The sequence below is a fragment of the Prunus dulcis genome, chromosome 1 (assembly GCF_902201215.1).
Source record: "Prunus dulcis chromosome 1, ALMONDv2, whole genome shotgun sequence".
Taxonomy (NCBI): domain Eukaryota; kingdom Viridiplantae; phylum Streptophyta; class Magnoliopsida; order Rosales; family Rosaceae; genus Prunus; species Prunus dulcis.
The window spans coordinates 28,091,996-28,105,832 of NC_047650.1; the positions used below are offsets into that span (position 1 = coordinate 28,091,996).

General features: G+C 36.6%; 1 protein-coding gene and 1 long non-coding RNA gene across 5 annotated transcripts; one reads left to right on the forward strand and one right to left on the reverse strand.

The window, feature by feature from the left end:
* Positions 1 to 6,546: 6,546 nt before the first annotated feature.
* On the forward strand, positions 6,547 to 9,440 carry LOC117634470. Of its 3 annotated transcripts, none has more exons than XR_004586780.1 (5): positions 6,547 to 6,798; positions 7,092 to 7,493; positions 7,715 to 7,800; positions 8,099 to 9,194; positions 9,331 to 9,440. It is a non-coding gene; the product is annotated as an uncharacterized LOC117634470 (long non-coding RNA). The 3 variants fall into 3 exon arrangements; XR_004586781.1 differs by having other exon boundaries at positions 8,104 to 9,194; XR_004586783.1 differs by having other exon boundaries at positions 8,099 to 8,306; positions 9,331 to 9,376.
* On the reverse strand, positions 7,916 to 12,994 carry LOC117634456 (probable RNA-dependent RNA polymerase 1). 2 transcript variants are annotated; one of them, XM_034368586.1, is made up of 7 exons: positions 12,938 to 12,994; positions 12,230 to 12,768; positions 11,915 to 12,110; positions 11,461 to 11,723; positions 9,315 to 11,149; positions 9,013 to 9,163; positions 7,916 to 8,899 (listed from the first exon to the last, which is right to left on the reverse strand). In XM_034368586.1, the coding sequence occupies exons 2-7, from the start codon at positions 12,746 to 12,748 to the stop codon at positions 8,090 to 8,092; spliced, it is 3,774 nt and encodes a 1,257-aa protein (XP_034224477.1). In that variant the 5' UTR covers positions 12,749 to 12,768; positions 12,938 to 12,994; the 3' UTR covers positions 7,916 to 8,089. The 2 variants fall into 2 exon arrangements, with proteins under 2 accessions (XP_034224477.1, XP_034224485.1); XM_034368594.1 differs by having other exon boundaries at positions 12,230 to 12,771; positions 12,938 to 12,974.
* Positions 12,995 to 13,837: the final 843 nt, after the last annotated feature.

The following is a 13,837-nucleotide window of genomic DNA, read 5'->3' on the forward strand; positions in this document are numbered from 1 at the left end:
GGCATGCTTTCTATTTTTTTTTTCTATTTTTTTTTTTGTTTGTTATATAATAATATAACATGCCATGCCACCTTAATGACGACGATGCTTACTTACCATAGCTCATAACTTCAAAATATGTGTTCTTTTTTTTTTCCTTTTGTCTTTCGGGTGTGACAGCACGAGCCGCAAGGGAAAGTTACCCGAGAGCTGCTTTATGCTTTTTTAGAGATAGGATAAGTATGTTTTATTTACTTTTCTTTGTTAGTTAAAACGATATAATTGAAATTACATGTCGAAGAAACAATGTTTTATTTACTTTTCTTTCTTAGAGATTGGATAAGTGCATGATGACTATATACGTATCATATTTTGTTGTTATAGTGGAATACTTATGTTATTGAAACGTACATTTCATGACTACTATAGACTAAGATAAAGGTGTTGAAAAATTAACAAAAATATAGATATATAAATATAAAAAATCATATTATTCAACCCATACAAAAGATTGATCCTAATTCCACGGATAAGTAAACATAATAACAACTATTTTAAAGAAATCTAAATGTCGCAGTTTTGATGCGTTTATTTATACTTTAATAGGGACATATCACACTCTTACAACAACAATCATTAAAATAAAATTTAGAATAAAAAAAGCAAATGAATGCTAGCAATTTTCGCTCTAACATTCTCTTTTGGACATTCTTTTTTTTATTAATAATATATGTTACTTTCTTACACATAAAACAATGTCATTAATGAATGAGACCAACTAGCTTTTATTTTTCAAGTTTATTAATTTATTTTTCTTTATGTGGCATAAAATATTTGGAATTCAATTTAAAAAGTAAAAAATAGGATTACAGTACTCAAAAATTAAAAATTAAAAACCCTAAACCCCACCCATCCCGACTTCTTCTGGCCTCCACCAAATAACCCAACCCAACCACAATTTCAGAATTGCCATTAAAGGCCCCTTCTTACTTTCTCATAAGAAGAACCATAGTGTGAGCGGCAATACTTCAATTTTCTCTAAGGTTCTCCAGCTTCTCATGAGTTTTAGTTTTGAGATTCACAATAGAGGGGGTAAGAGAGGAGTTGAGGAGAGTTTGGGGGATGGTGGTGATGAGAGAGAGTTAACGGGAGTGTGAAGAAGGCGATGAAGAACAGCAACCATAGCGGGTGTGGGCTTCCAACATTTGTGTTGGGTTTGTGGATTGATGTGGGGGGGGGGGGGGGGGGGTGGTGTGGGGGGTGGGGAGATGGAGGAGGATGAACTTTGTGTTTGTGTTGGTGGGTGGCGGTTGGAAGGAGTCGGGATGGGGATAAGGGTTTTTTAATTTTAGTTTTTGAATACTGTAATCCTATTTCTTATTTTCTTAATTGAATTTTCAAATATTTTATTATTATTTTATGTCACATAAGAAAATAAGAAAATAAACTTGAAAAATAAAAGCTAGTTGGTCTCATTCATTAATAACATTATTTTTTTTTTTTTTTTTTTTTTTTTTTTGAGGTCCTTTCCTATTGAAAGGGGCGATAGCATATTAAACTCACACACACAACACAGATGTTAGGACTCGAACCCAGGACCTTGCCTGAGGGAGTAAATACTCCAAACCACTACACTAGTCATTACTAAAAACGAGAATGTTAGAAAGAAGGTTGCTAGCATCCCCTAAAGGAAATTGTGATTCTCATTAATTAATTAATTGAGAACAACAGTTCTAACTAATTACTTACAAGAGTAACTAATGACAAACTAATCTAATCAGCTAACTACTCTCTTTATCCCCAACATATAAATCATTTGAGGAGCTGATTTATTTTGAACTCCCTAAACCATTCTCAAATATCTTTAATCATCTAACCACTACTTTGGCGACTTACTGGCTATTTAACGAAGCAATTGAAATTTAAAATTTAAAAAGTATAAATAATAGGATCAAAATCCAAAACTCGTCGCCATCAAAGTGAGACTAGTAAGTTGTAGGGGTTGAACTGGTCCGGACTCACATGGAGTGGAAAACAGGCGCGCGCCCACTCCCTAAGAATTATTGGGTCTCTGTTTTGTCCCCTTGTATTGTTTAGTCTTCAAACACGTACAAATTTTAAGGCTTCATCCAAAAATTTGGAATGACTTAAAAAGACTTCCCAGTTTTCCAACATAATAAATTTAGTGTTATAAATAATGGAGCAGTTGAGAGGCTCCCTATTTTTCTCCGTGTCTTACACATATGTCGTCTGCTTCGTTTGCTTTGAGCTTAAATTCCCAGAAGAAGATGGTTTGCTTTGTGTAATTACAAACACTAATAAGACAACATTAAGACGGTTTGGATTTGGATAATACTGAACTTTTTTTAGGTAATATGAGATAAATTTTTGTACGTTCCAGATACACCAGCTGGTTGGTGAATATCCAATATACATAAAATATGGAGAAATATTTTATTTTTATATTTTATATATATTGAAAATAAAAAATATTTTCCCATATCACATGTGTATTGGGTATTATACTAACCAAATGGCGTACTCGGAAGATTAAAAATTAGCATGTCAAAATTGAATGTATTTAATGGATCAACCAAAGTCCAACTGCAAACAATTGAATTTTGATTTGCCCCCTCCTGTAGCATCATAGGCCACATGGGAAGTCTCCCAAAATTTAAGGTACTCTTTGAAAAAATAAAAACAAAATTAATATTCTGCCTAATATCATGAATTTTTTGGGGACTCGCAAGTCACATGCAATTATTTTAATTTTTCTTCCCCAACAGCTCACATGCCTAATTGAGAATCTGACTGACTGAGTAGCGAATCAATAATATTAAAAAGTTATTTTTTTTATTTTTTTTTAATCTCCATATAAATTAAAGAAAATTATATTAAGGGTAGAGCCCTACAATATAACATGATTGGTACATTTTTTTTTCAGGCAAAAAGTCACATGCCTATACTCGAAATATAGAAAGGTTGCCATTGGTTGAACCGTTTAGCATGACTAGTCAATGATAACGGAGAAAGTGCCATGTCATCAATGCCACATCAGCATACGTAATTAATTGTTTTTGTTACAAAGTTGTGAGTTTGCTGGTTAAACTTGTGTTATGAAGCATGATATACGATGGAATGTACTGTATAATTCTCGACTGATTCAATCAATACAAACAGATCAATTCACAAACAAAAGTTAAAATGCGTCACTTGGCTTTAAAAGTCCATACCTAATTACCTCAAATGACTAAAAGAAAGAATTAAATAAAAATTACTTTCATTAGCGTAAACACGCACAAAATAAAACCATTGTCAATCCTATTGTAAATTCTCTAACCCAAACTTTCTTATTTTCTTATGGGGATGTTTATGGCTAACCCCAAACTATGTGCTTGGACCTTGGTGCACAAATGGGAAAACTGTGTACCAGATTAAGACCCATTATAATATAGTATCGGCCGTTGTATATCAGAAACTAGCACTGTATATTTGAGAGGACACTTTACAATTGAAGTCATGCATGCATGACAAGAAGTTTTCATTTTTATTTTAAATTTATTAGGCCGTTTGAAAATATATTTAACTAGATTTGTAATTCAAGTGATTAAGAACATTTATTTTTGCACATGATGTTCTAAATTCGATCCCCCTCTCCTTGAATATTACTTGTATAAAAAAAGATAGGAAATACACAGTACAGACGACCAACCATTAGTGCAATTTTTGGGCCTAAATCCTAATGCCTAAGTTCAATTTTTTTATATTTTATAATAAAAGTGGTGAGAAGTCCATGGCATGTATCTTATATGGACTGTTTTATGGGCTTTATTTGGGCCAGCCAAGTCACAACAACTATTTTACCATTTTACCCCGCATTAGCATTGCCTATGTGGCTGTGTTTGGTAGGCCTTATTGGACTGCACTGGCTTAAATAGTGCTTGAAACCCATGTTTGGTAGAGATTATATAGTCAAACAGTAAACAAAACTCCTCACTCGCTCCTCTAACTTAGCGAGATTGAAAAGTGGTTCGCAATATAGCGCCCTCGCTAAATCGAACACGTGAGTCCGAACTAAACGTGTTTCTTCTTCTTCTTCACATGGAATTGGATTTTCTTGATTTGGGTTTTTTGTAAACCATATTCACTAAAGTAAGATCCTTGGCCTGAATCGACCACACACACCCCCCCAAAAAAAAACATCACCACAGTCAAACCGTCAAACCACCACCATGAGGTTACCTAATTTTTGCAACCAAACAAACCCAAATCACTGGCTGGACAAGATCGAAGAGGACGTGTGCGGGAGAACGTAAAACGGAGTCAAAGGGGGAGAAGAAGAATTGGGGAAAAAAGGGATGTAGAGGTGGGTTCCAACGGGAATGAGAGAGAGAATGAGGAAGGTTTATGATTAAAGAAAAAAGAAAAAGAAAAAAGGGATGTGGAAGTGAGTTGCGATGGGAGAGATAGAGAATGAGGGAGATTTTTTTATTAAAGAAAACAAATAGAGAGAAAAAAAAAAGATGAAAAGAATGGGGAGGTTGGGTTTCTGATTAACGAAAAAAAAAGAAAAGAGGAGGTTGGGTTTGGGTCGGGCCTAAATATGATGATTTTTTATTTTTTGTTTAAGATAATTTTAGCGTTTAAAAAAATTCAAAAATTTTAGCCTTACAATAATTATTTTTTAGTCCAACACATTACCAAATATAGGTCTTCAATATTTTTACAATCCAAGTTCTTAGTCCAGCGTGGCACCAAACATAGGTCAATACTTAATTCAACTTAGACAAATTAGACAGTTCCAAGATTTAATACAGTCCATGACAATCAGCCGTACCAAACGACTTCTGCATGTACCACTTCACTTACTGCCAATTTACCAGCCAAAACTTTCCAATGCTCTCCATTTCCTTCCTCATTTTTAGTTTAAAAAAAATATATAAATAGTATAGCGGCACAGCTATACCTCGTTTGATACGTGGCACCGAATCGCTAGGCGGGTCCTCTTTTTTTTTTTTTTTTTAAAAAGTATTTTTATTTATTTATTTTTTAAATTCGGAGTATAGCCACGCGGCTATACTCCGAATGCTACAGCCGTGCGGCTTTACTGGAGTCGAATTTATTTTATTTTTAAAAAATAAATAGTATAGCCGAGTGGCTATACTCTTTACATACATACTTTGATTTTTTTTTTTAATTGTTTTTTTTTCCAATTTTTGTTTATCGATCAGAGTAGTTTAGAATATTATCCATTATTATTAGGCCATTACCCGAGTCTTTATTGTCCCCTTTTGAGTTTTTACTTTTTCAAAATTATTACCCGTATAAATAATTTAGCATTTTCACGTTTAATACTTGAATTGTACACATACATAAGTATTTTTCATGTTTAATAAAAATCATGTGTATTAATTTATTTAAAATAAACCATATTAAAATATTATGCAGTGGTTGAACTTATCATTTGTAATTTGCCAAAATATTGCCTAATAAAACACGTACTTATTTTATTCATGTTTTTCTCGTTCCGTGTTTTACTAACTATGAAAGAATGTGAGAGCTAAGATTATTTCTTATTTGTTGTAACAAAAATGCAAGATGGTGATTTTGCAACCTCTTTGCCAACCAGAACAACAATTTCAAACAAAGATTTATGGGTATAGTAGTAAGCGAGGTGATAGTATTTTTCATGTAAAGTGTTGTTTAAAATGTGAAGAAATTACCAATAACACTCCAACTCAGCATGTAATTCCCTACAACAAATAATATGTGCAGTAACAGAATTTAGTAGCACTCGAGAGAATGAGATAGACCAAAGGCAAACATTCCCACAAAAAAAGAAGGAAAAAAAAATTGAACTCTAAAATTGATTGATTCAATATCTGCTTTGGAGATGTCAAAATTACCAAATAAATATCTATAAAATATAAACTAATGCAACTAGATGAGTCCTTTTCTTTTAAATTTTTATAATAAAAATCGTATAGCCGTGCAGCTATACTTTTTTTACACGTAATGCTGAACTACTAGGCGGTCATATTTTTTTCAAAAAAAAATAGTCTAGTCGTGCGGCTGTAATCGAAATTTTTTATTAAAAAAATTTGGGTATAGCTGGGCGTCTTTACTTGGGGTCGCTTTTTGAACACGTGGCGCCGAATCGTTAGGTGGGAGCCTTTTTTATTAATTTATAAATAGTATAGCCGATCGGCTATACTTGGAATTTTTTTTAAAAATAAATGAGTACAGCTGGTCAGCTTTACTGGGGTCCCTTTTTTTTTGTTTTTTTGTTTTAAATAGTATAGCCCCCGGGCTATACTACCGTTTTTTTTAATTATAAAAAATAGTATAGCCGCCCGGCTATACTCGGGATTTAAAAAAAAAAAGATTATAACCGCACGGGGTTATGGGTACCTTGTTTTAGCTGTTTTTATAAGTAGTATAACCGCACGGCTATACTTTTATTGACACGTGGTACCGAATCGCTAGCGTAGTAAGCAGTCATCTATTTTTTATTATAAATAGTATATCTGCAGATTCTGCACGGCTAGACGCGGTTTAAAAAAAAATAAAAATGAGTATATCATCGCCGCGGTACTCGGTTTTTTTAAAACAAATATGAATACCGAGATTGGGTTCCGATTATTATTAACCGGGATCGCCCGCCGCCCACAATGTTTCACCGGCGAGGGATTTTTCTCCCTTGGGTGAGATCGTAGAATCGAAGATCATCAATGACTGCAAGTGACGCCGGCAGGTCCTGGTCCTCCGTCCGGATTCGTTACCTTCAGGAACGGATGGCCATTAGGGATGCGATCCAAGGTATGAAGCGCCAGAACCTTTATCTTAGGGTTAGTGTTCGTTCATCATCTTAGGGTAATTATTCAATTTCATTTTAGGGAAATTATTCAATTTCATTTCTAGGGAAATTATTCAATTTCATTTGAGGGCAATTGTTCAATTTGTCTGTAATTCTGAATTTTAAGAGGTTTTCTGAGTTGTAAATGTTGATGAAAATAAACATGTACACATAAATGTAGTAGGAAAATATTTTAAAATATTTCTTAAACGCCCTTGTTGTATCTGATTCATTATTCTGAATATTTGAGCATCAGTGTAGAGAAAATGGAGAAAAGAGCCAGTCCGATTCGGTTTGGTCGGTAAATGAGTTTGGTTGGTCCAAAATGCCAGCCCTAGAAGAAACAGAGGAGGGAATAAAATGAAAGAGTGAAATAGGATGTGGGGTTTGGGTCTGTGATGGTGGGGCGGTGGGGTTGGTCAAGATGAGGGAGATGTGGGGAGGGTTGACAGGGATGAGGAAGGAAGTAAAAACAAATAAAAACAAATAAAAAATCCCAGTCCAGCTCGAGCAATAGTGGCAACGTCTCAGCTGGCCGTTGAAGTGAGGGACCGAATTGAAGAGAACGAAACCGGGAAGAAGGTATTCGATAGGCTTCGTCTCGGCACGGCACGCCTTGCAATTTCGGCCCCGGGCGGATGAGTTCGGGATCAGTCAGGTCGGTATGTTTATGAATTGGGAGTTGGAACTTGGAGGGAAGAAATTAAATTGGCTTCAAAGAAATTAATATTTTCGTCTTTGAATTTTAATTGATTAAAAGTGTGTTTTGAATTTTGCACGAGACTTTGCAATTTCACATCTAAGTGAAGAAAACCTGACTGAGATTTAATTTACTTTAATTTGATTAATTAATTATTATCTCCTTCTTTTTGGGTGCAGAAAACCTGATCAAACCAAACATTTGGGGCAGTTGGAAACTAAGTTTTGAGAATTGAATGAACTTCACTCACACCACAACAAAGGAGGTATGCATATAATATTTATATATTTATATATAGTGTTTACAGGATTGTGAATATGGAAATATAGAAACAATGAAGCTAATTACAAGGTATCCAATTACAATCAGTCAGAAAGCAATTCTAATAAACTAAATTACTTACATACACACTTCAACAGCTTAAATAAAACATTACAAATCATATTTATGTACTTAGTTCTAAGGGAAAACACAAACAGCTAGCTAAGAATGTATTTCAATTTTCCAACAAACTCCCAATGCTGACTTTGTCAAATGTCATGGCGCTTCAATGATTACTTAAGCGAAGAGTTTCTCCTCTTGATCTGGATGAGCTTGTCAAACACACACCATGGAAAGCTCAGGAAATGATCCCTTTCCATTCCCTTGTTGCAGCGACCCCAGTAATCAGGATAATATGTAACATGGTACCAAGCTGATGCTTTTGCTGCTTGTACATCATTGATATCAGGCTTCATATCTGACTGCATTCCCAGCTTCTCATCAAACCAGGTCCTAGCTTCCTTTCTCAATGCCTTTATAGCGTAATGAATAGACTCCAAGTCTTTTCCCCAGTTGAAATTTTTTGATACTGCAGTGATGCTCCCACTTAGTATTTCGGCTTCAGTTTTGTAGCCGTAGTAATCCATCAGGTTTCCCAGCTTGTAGTCATACTCAATTTTGTAATTGATAGCATCTTTGATGTAGTCTTCAAATCCATCTACCTCCATATCAGGGTCATAAAACTTCATAGCAACTTCCATGGTGAAGGATTTAATTGAGCCCGAGTTTGAAGGTGAATCTGATGCAAGCTCAACATGTTTCACCTGTCGGAAAAGCCTCCCAATCACACGTTTTGATTCGTAGGTGAGTTTGTCACCCTTCTCCATGAAATCTGGGTATTTGTCGACACGTAGACAGTGTGGCACTTCCACTACCACACCAGTTTTCGGAGAGTCAACAGCATGCGAGCTGAGCTTGGCGAGCTTGATACATGGAGCACTGGTAGCCTTCTGTCGCTCTCTGTCTGCAAAGACAGTATGTGCATTACAAATGATCCCCAAGTTGTCGTTCACTATGTAGTTGGTAAATGACTCTGCAACCTCCTGTAACAAACACAACAGAACGCAATGAATAACTCTGAGACAAGATTCGACAAGTGAAGTATATATCTTTCAAATATCATTGACTATATTTTACTTGATGAATTGAGAAATACCTCCATTGTCACATCATGACCCAATTCAATAGTTGGTGCTGGGATATACTTCATGGGTCGAACTTGCCGAGGAGGAATCAGATCAGGGTCCCAACTGACAAAGTAAAAATCTCCGTCCAAGTCACTTCCAGAGCATTCATTCGGATGAGGCCTAATACAACACAAGGAAAGAAACATAGTCAGTACGTGAATAGTTTAAAGTCAACAAATTAATGTGAAACAGAGAAACACTAATTCTTGCAGGTGCAATCTGAAACAAATTTAAAATTTCAACAACTAAAAGATTCGACAAAGTTGCTAACCTGTTTCCTTTTTGAGGGAAGACTACACAATCCACCATGTGGTGCAAGGCGAGCACGTTCACAGCCCTAAGAACACGAACATCTCCTGGATGTAAACAGGGGTTTTTAGCAACCACTACGTTTCCCTCAACAATGAAATTGTCTTCGCTTGAAGTAGCGCTGCTATTGCTATTGCCACCGAAGACGACACGTTGAGAACACTGCACAAATACTTGACCATATTCCAATGTCCCGGTTTCATCTAGGCATCCCATCAAGGATCTTCCATTTGGAACAAATATCCTCGTCTTGGTCCGCAACTCCACAAGCTTGGATGCACAGAATGCTTGTAGCATCAATGACAGAAATGGTTCTGCATCTGGCTCATAACCACACGCAAGCATTTCCTTTAAAACGTCGGTGACCTCTCCTTGGAATATCATTTCAAGTGCTTCCAGTGCTCTTGATGGGTCAGCCAAAACACCTTCCAATTGTTTCAAAGCCTCGTTTTGCTTTTTCACGAAAACAAGATCGGGGACTCCGAGGGTGGACAAAAGGGTGATCAGTTGACGATTAAGGAAACAAGGTTGGTACCTGCTCCATGCCAGAACATCTAGTTTTGTGTTGTTGGATTGGTACTTGCACATGCTATCTCGCAGTGCCAACTTCTTTGACAATGTAGGATCAACTGCCACAACACCTTTATAGCCACCGAGTCGAATTTGAAAGGCGGATGGAGTAGTACTTTTGCCGCACTTGCTTGCCACTCTTCCAGCAAACTCCGCAGATATCTTCCCAATTCCATCCGAAAAACAATATTTAACTCCACCTCTTTCTGTTTTTACATCAGGAATGAATTCGATCTCATCCTCACCAACATCAAAAGTCTCCCTTGAAGAGCTGAAAGCCTGACCCAACCTGGCAGCATGTTTTGCTACATTTTTTATGTCACTAAAATCACCCATCCAATTTCTGATGTCTTGTGCAGTCAACTCACTTCTAGAAGCAAACATCCACACAGAATGCTCTCGTAATTGACTAGACGAATGGGCAAGAAACTCAAACTTCTTTTCACCAATGACTATGCCATTTCTTAGAGTAGAAAGTATCCTTTCATAAACTCCAGTTCTCCTTTCCTCTTCTGTAGAAGTTGTAGAATTTGTCCGTGGACATAAATCTCCTGAACGCATCTTACCCATGTCCTCATCCACGAAAGAAACACGAAGGAAATTATCAACATCTTCAGGATAATTTCGTAAAACACGATTGGATACATTTGCCTCTGGACCACAGAAATAAACTTTCGATGGTGTTACTTGAACCCTGTGCACATACACCATCCCATCATCTAAAGAAATAGCTGGCGACTGAGGAATTCGCTTGCATGCCATGTACTCCCTGTACTGCTCAGTAAGCCAACTCACTGGCTCATAGCAGCACCCTTTTAACCGAAACAGCTTGTCCAGGGCACACTCTATATATTCAATTCTTATTATGCTAGGATCCACTAGCTCATAAAACTTAACATCAAGTGCTTGTCCAGGAACACATCCATGCTGAACCAAGGAATTGATCTTAAAAAGGATTTTGTATGGCAAGTTAATGCCAAGGGGTGGACCCACGATAGGAACCAGATCTGAAGTACAGGAGAAAGTGTTGCCTCTCTCCAGAACCAACTGCCCTTCATTTTCTTTATAATGAGCATAAATCTTGCGTAGATTTGGAAGCTCACAAGTAGGTGGAAGCTCCAAACATACAACAGAAGATTGCCCAATGCAGCGTGAAGGAGTGAAATCAACTTCTCGAACCCAGCCATTTTGAGAAGCTTTCTTGAAAATCCGAGGGGCACCAAGTAACTAGCAAGAAAAAGAAGAAAGGAGGAGCACAATGTTAGTCATTTGCCCTAAGTTCCAGACATAATATAGTAATTCTGCTATGCTATAAGGAACACAATAGTCTGTCTCAACAACATTCAAAGTCTCTGCGCCGAAACAATGAAGTTGTAGTGTTTGAGAAATTTGACATGAGATCAGATTATCATGTAGGAACTAGTGAATGGAAAACATCTTATTCAAGTATCTGCTGCAATTGGAAAACATCTTATTTGTATATTTCATGGCAAAATGCAAAGTCATGATTCACAAATTCTGTAGTTTAACTGGCATACCTGGATTAGAAGAAAGTTTGGAAGTTGGCCATGTGGATGATGTAGCTCAATCTGGCGAATACTTTCAGAGGAGATCTCTAGCTTGTATTCAACAGCATCAAGAGATAACAATAAGTAAATATTTTTAAATTCCTTCCCGAATTTCACTGAAACATCCAATGCTGTCCAAAGCACAGAAAACTGTCCCTCAGAAATCAGGCATCCCAAGTGCAGCTTGACAAGTTCCATGCTATGTTCAAAGTTTTGAAGCTTCAATTTTCTAGCTGTTTCAAAGTACAAATAGAAACGAATGACTCAGAACTCATTACAACTTCTCTTTGCATAAATTACTGGAAAAGGCAAAGGCTTAATTACTACTGAAAGCAAGCAAGAATTTCAAAAGGGAGTTTGAAACCAACTCTCCGAATTTAATGACACAGCTGACAATTATCTAAATTACAGGACAAAGTGTTACCTCTCTCCAGAAAGAACGGTCCTTCGTTTTCTTTATAATGAACGAAACTACTGCGTAGATTCGGAAGCTCGCAACTTGGTGGAAGCTCCAAACATACAGCAGAAGATTGCCCAATGCAGCAAGTAGGAGTGAAATCAACTCCTCGAACCCACCGCCTTCCGGAAGCTTTCTTAAAAATCCGAGGAGCACCAATTAACTAGCAAGAGAAAGAAGAGAGGAAGAGAAAAATGTTAGCAATTGGTAAATATGCGCAACCTAGTAGAACTTAAAACAGTTATCCATGTTTTTCATTTAAATTTTATCTGTTGGGCAAACCTGGATGAGAAGAAACTTTGTAAGTTGACCGCGTGGATGATGTAGCTCAATCTGGCTAACATTTTCAGAGGTGATCTCAAGCTTGTGATCAACCGAATCATAAGAGAAGAACAAGTAGATGTTCTTAAGTCCCACCCCAAATTTCACCAAAACATCCGATCTTGCCCAAAGTACAGAAAACTGTTCCTCAGAAATCTGGCATCCCAAGTGAAGTTGTACAAGTTCCATGCAGTGCTCAAAGATTTCTGAGTTGGGCACCATGTCAAACTTCGCTTTTCTAGCTTTCAGATAAGATTTATTGTACCACAGGCTTCGAGCATCGGCTAATGGAATTATGATACCAGCAAATTTTGCATCTGTGAACTGAACTATGGCAAGTGTTCTTGATTTTCCATCTTTGGGAGGAAGAAACTTTATAGCATGAACAGTTCCTTTTCCAGTATATGCCTCCAGAAATTCTGTCACTGCTGCTGGAGACTCGCTGGAGGAAAATCCATACAATTGAATTGTCTTAACCATTTTCGTAATGTTGATGGCAACTGCTGCAGATTCAACGTACAAATTGATATTAATAATAGCATAAAGAAAAACCAATTCTCCAAAGTAAATAACTGAGCTAAAAAAAATTAAGTAAACAGAATGCAGAACAGAAAGCAAGGGCCTGGCATTTCAATTTTCAAGCAAATGCAAATGAGAAAAAAGTCTGACCTTGAATTTTTGGAATGTAAGCACTGAGATACTGAGATACGACCAAAGGCTGCTGTGTAAGAAGCAAAGCTCATGAAGCCACTATATATATAGGGAAAACAAGCACACTGTACATAACTTGCCATGGCAGTTGTAGCAGGGAAATAAAATCTCAAACTTGGCATTGCAGTTTTAGCAGCGAAGAAAAAAAACTTGTCATGGCAGTTGTCCTATTGGCGCCAATCAGTAGAATAACGACTGCCGCGAACCCCTGCTTCGCAGCAATGACATAACATCCTAATGCGAAGATTACGTGGCGAGGAGACACTTTTTTCAAAAGGGCAAGGTATCAAATTGTATTGTGACGCGTCGCAACATAACGATGGACAAGTAGTGCTACACAGTATTAACAATTTTTTTTTTTTTTTTTCACTACTCATTTGACTCTTATTTTCATATGTATGACGTAAATGTTTGCCTCTTTTCGTGAGAAGAGACAAATGAGATACACCCCACTTTGTATAAATTTTACCCTTATAAGATAGTCAATAATGTCGTTCATATATGTTTGTACATTTATTTGCATTAAAAATACTTTTGAGATTAAATGTACTTAAAAGTTCATAAATCAAATTTGTGTTATGGGGCTAATTCTTAAGTTAGCTTAAGGAGGGTGAATCAAGCTGCCAGTTAAAATGAAACTAAACATTTGGCCAAGAACCTTCTGGAAGTTTTTGACTCGACCAGACATAAGGTCTTAGTGCTTGGGAGAAGTCTTGGCTAAGAATCTTCTAGAATCTTCCATTGCCAATTAGCAGTGGGCACCTATACTCTCCATGATGGGGAATCTTTGTCGTTACCCCTTGATGAGGTTAGAAACAGTAATGTATCAATAGAATAGAGTATATGGAGTACTTTTTG

Coding starts and splice junctions, on each gene's coding strand:
- LOC117634456 (XM_034368586.1), bottom strand. CDS start 12,748: ATGGTTAAGACAATTCAATTGTATGGATTTTCCTCCAGCGAGTCTCCA. Junction 12,111..12,229: donor CAAAGTTTCTTCTCATCCAG/GTTTGCCCAACA, acceptor TTCTCTTGCTAG/TTAATTGGTGCTCCTCGGAT. Junction 11,150..11,460: donor CAAACTTTCTTCTAATCCAG/GTATGCCAGTTA, acceptor TTTTCTTGCTAG/TTACTTGGTGCCCCTCGGAT.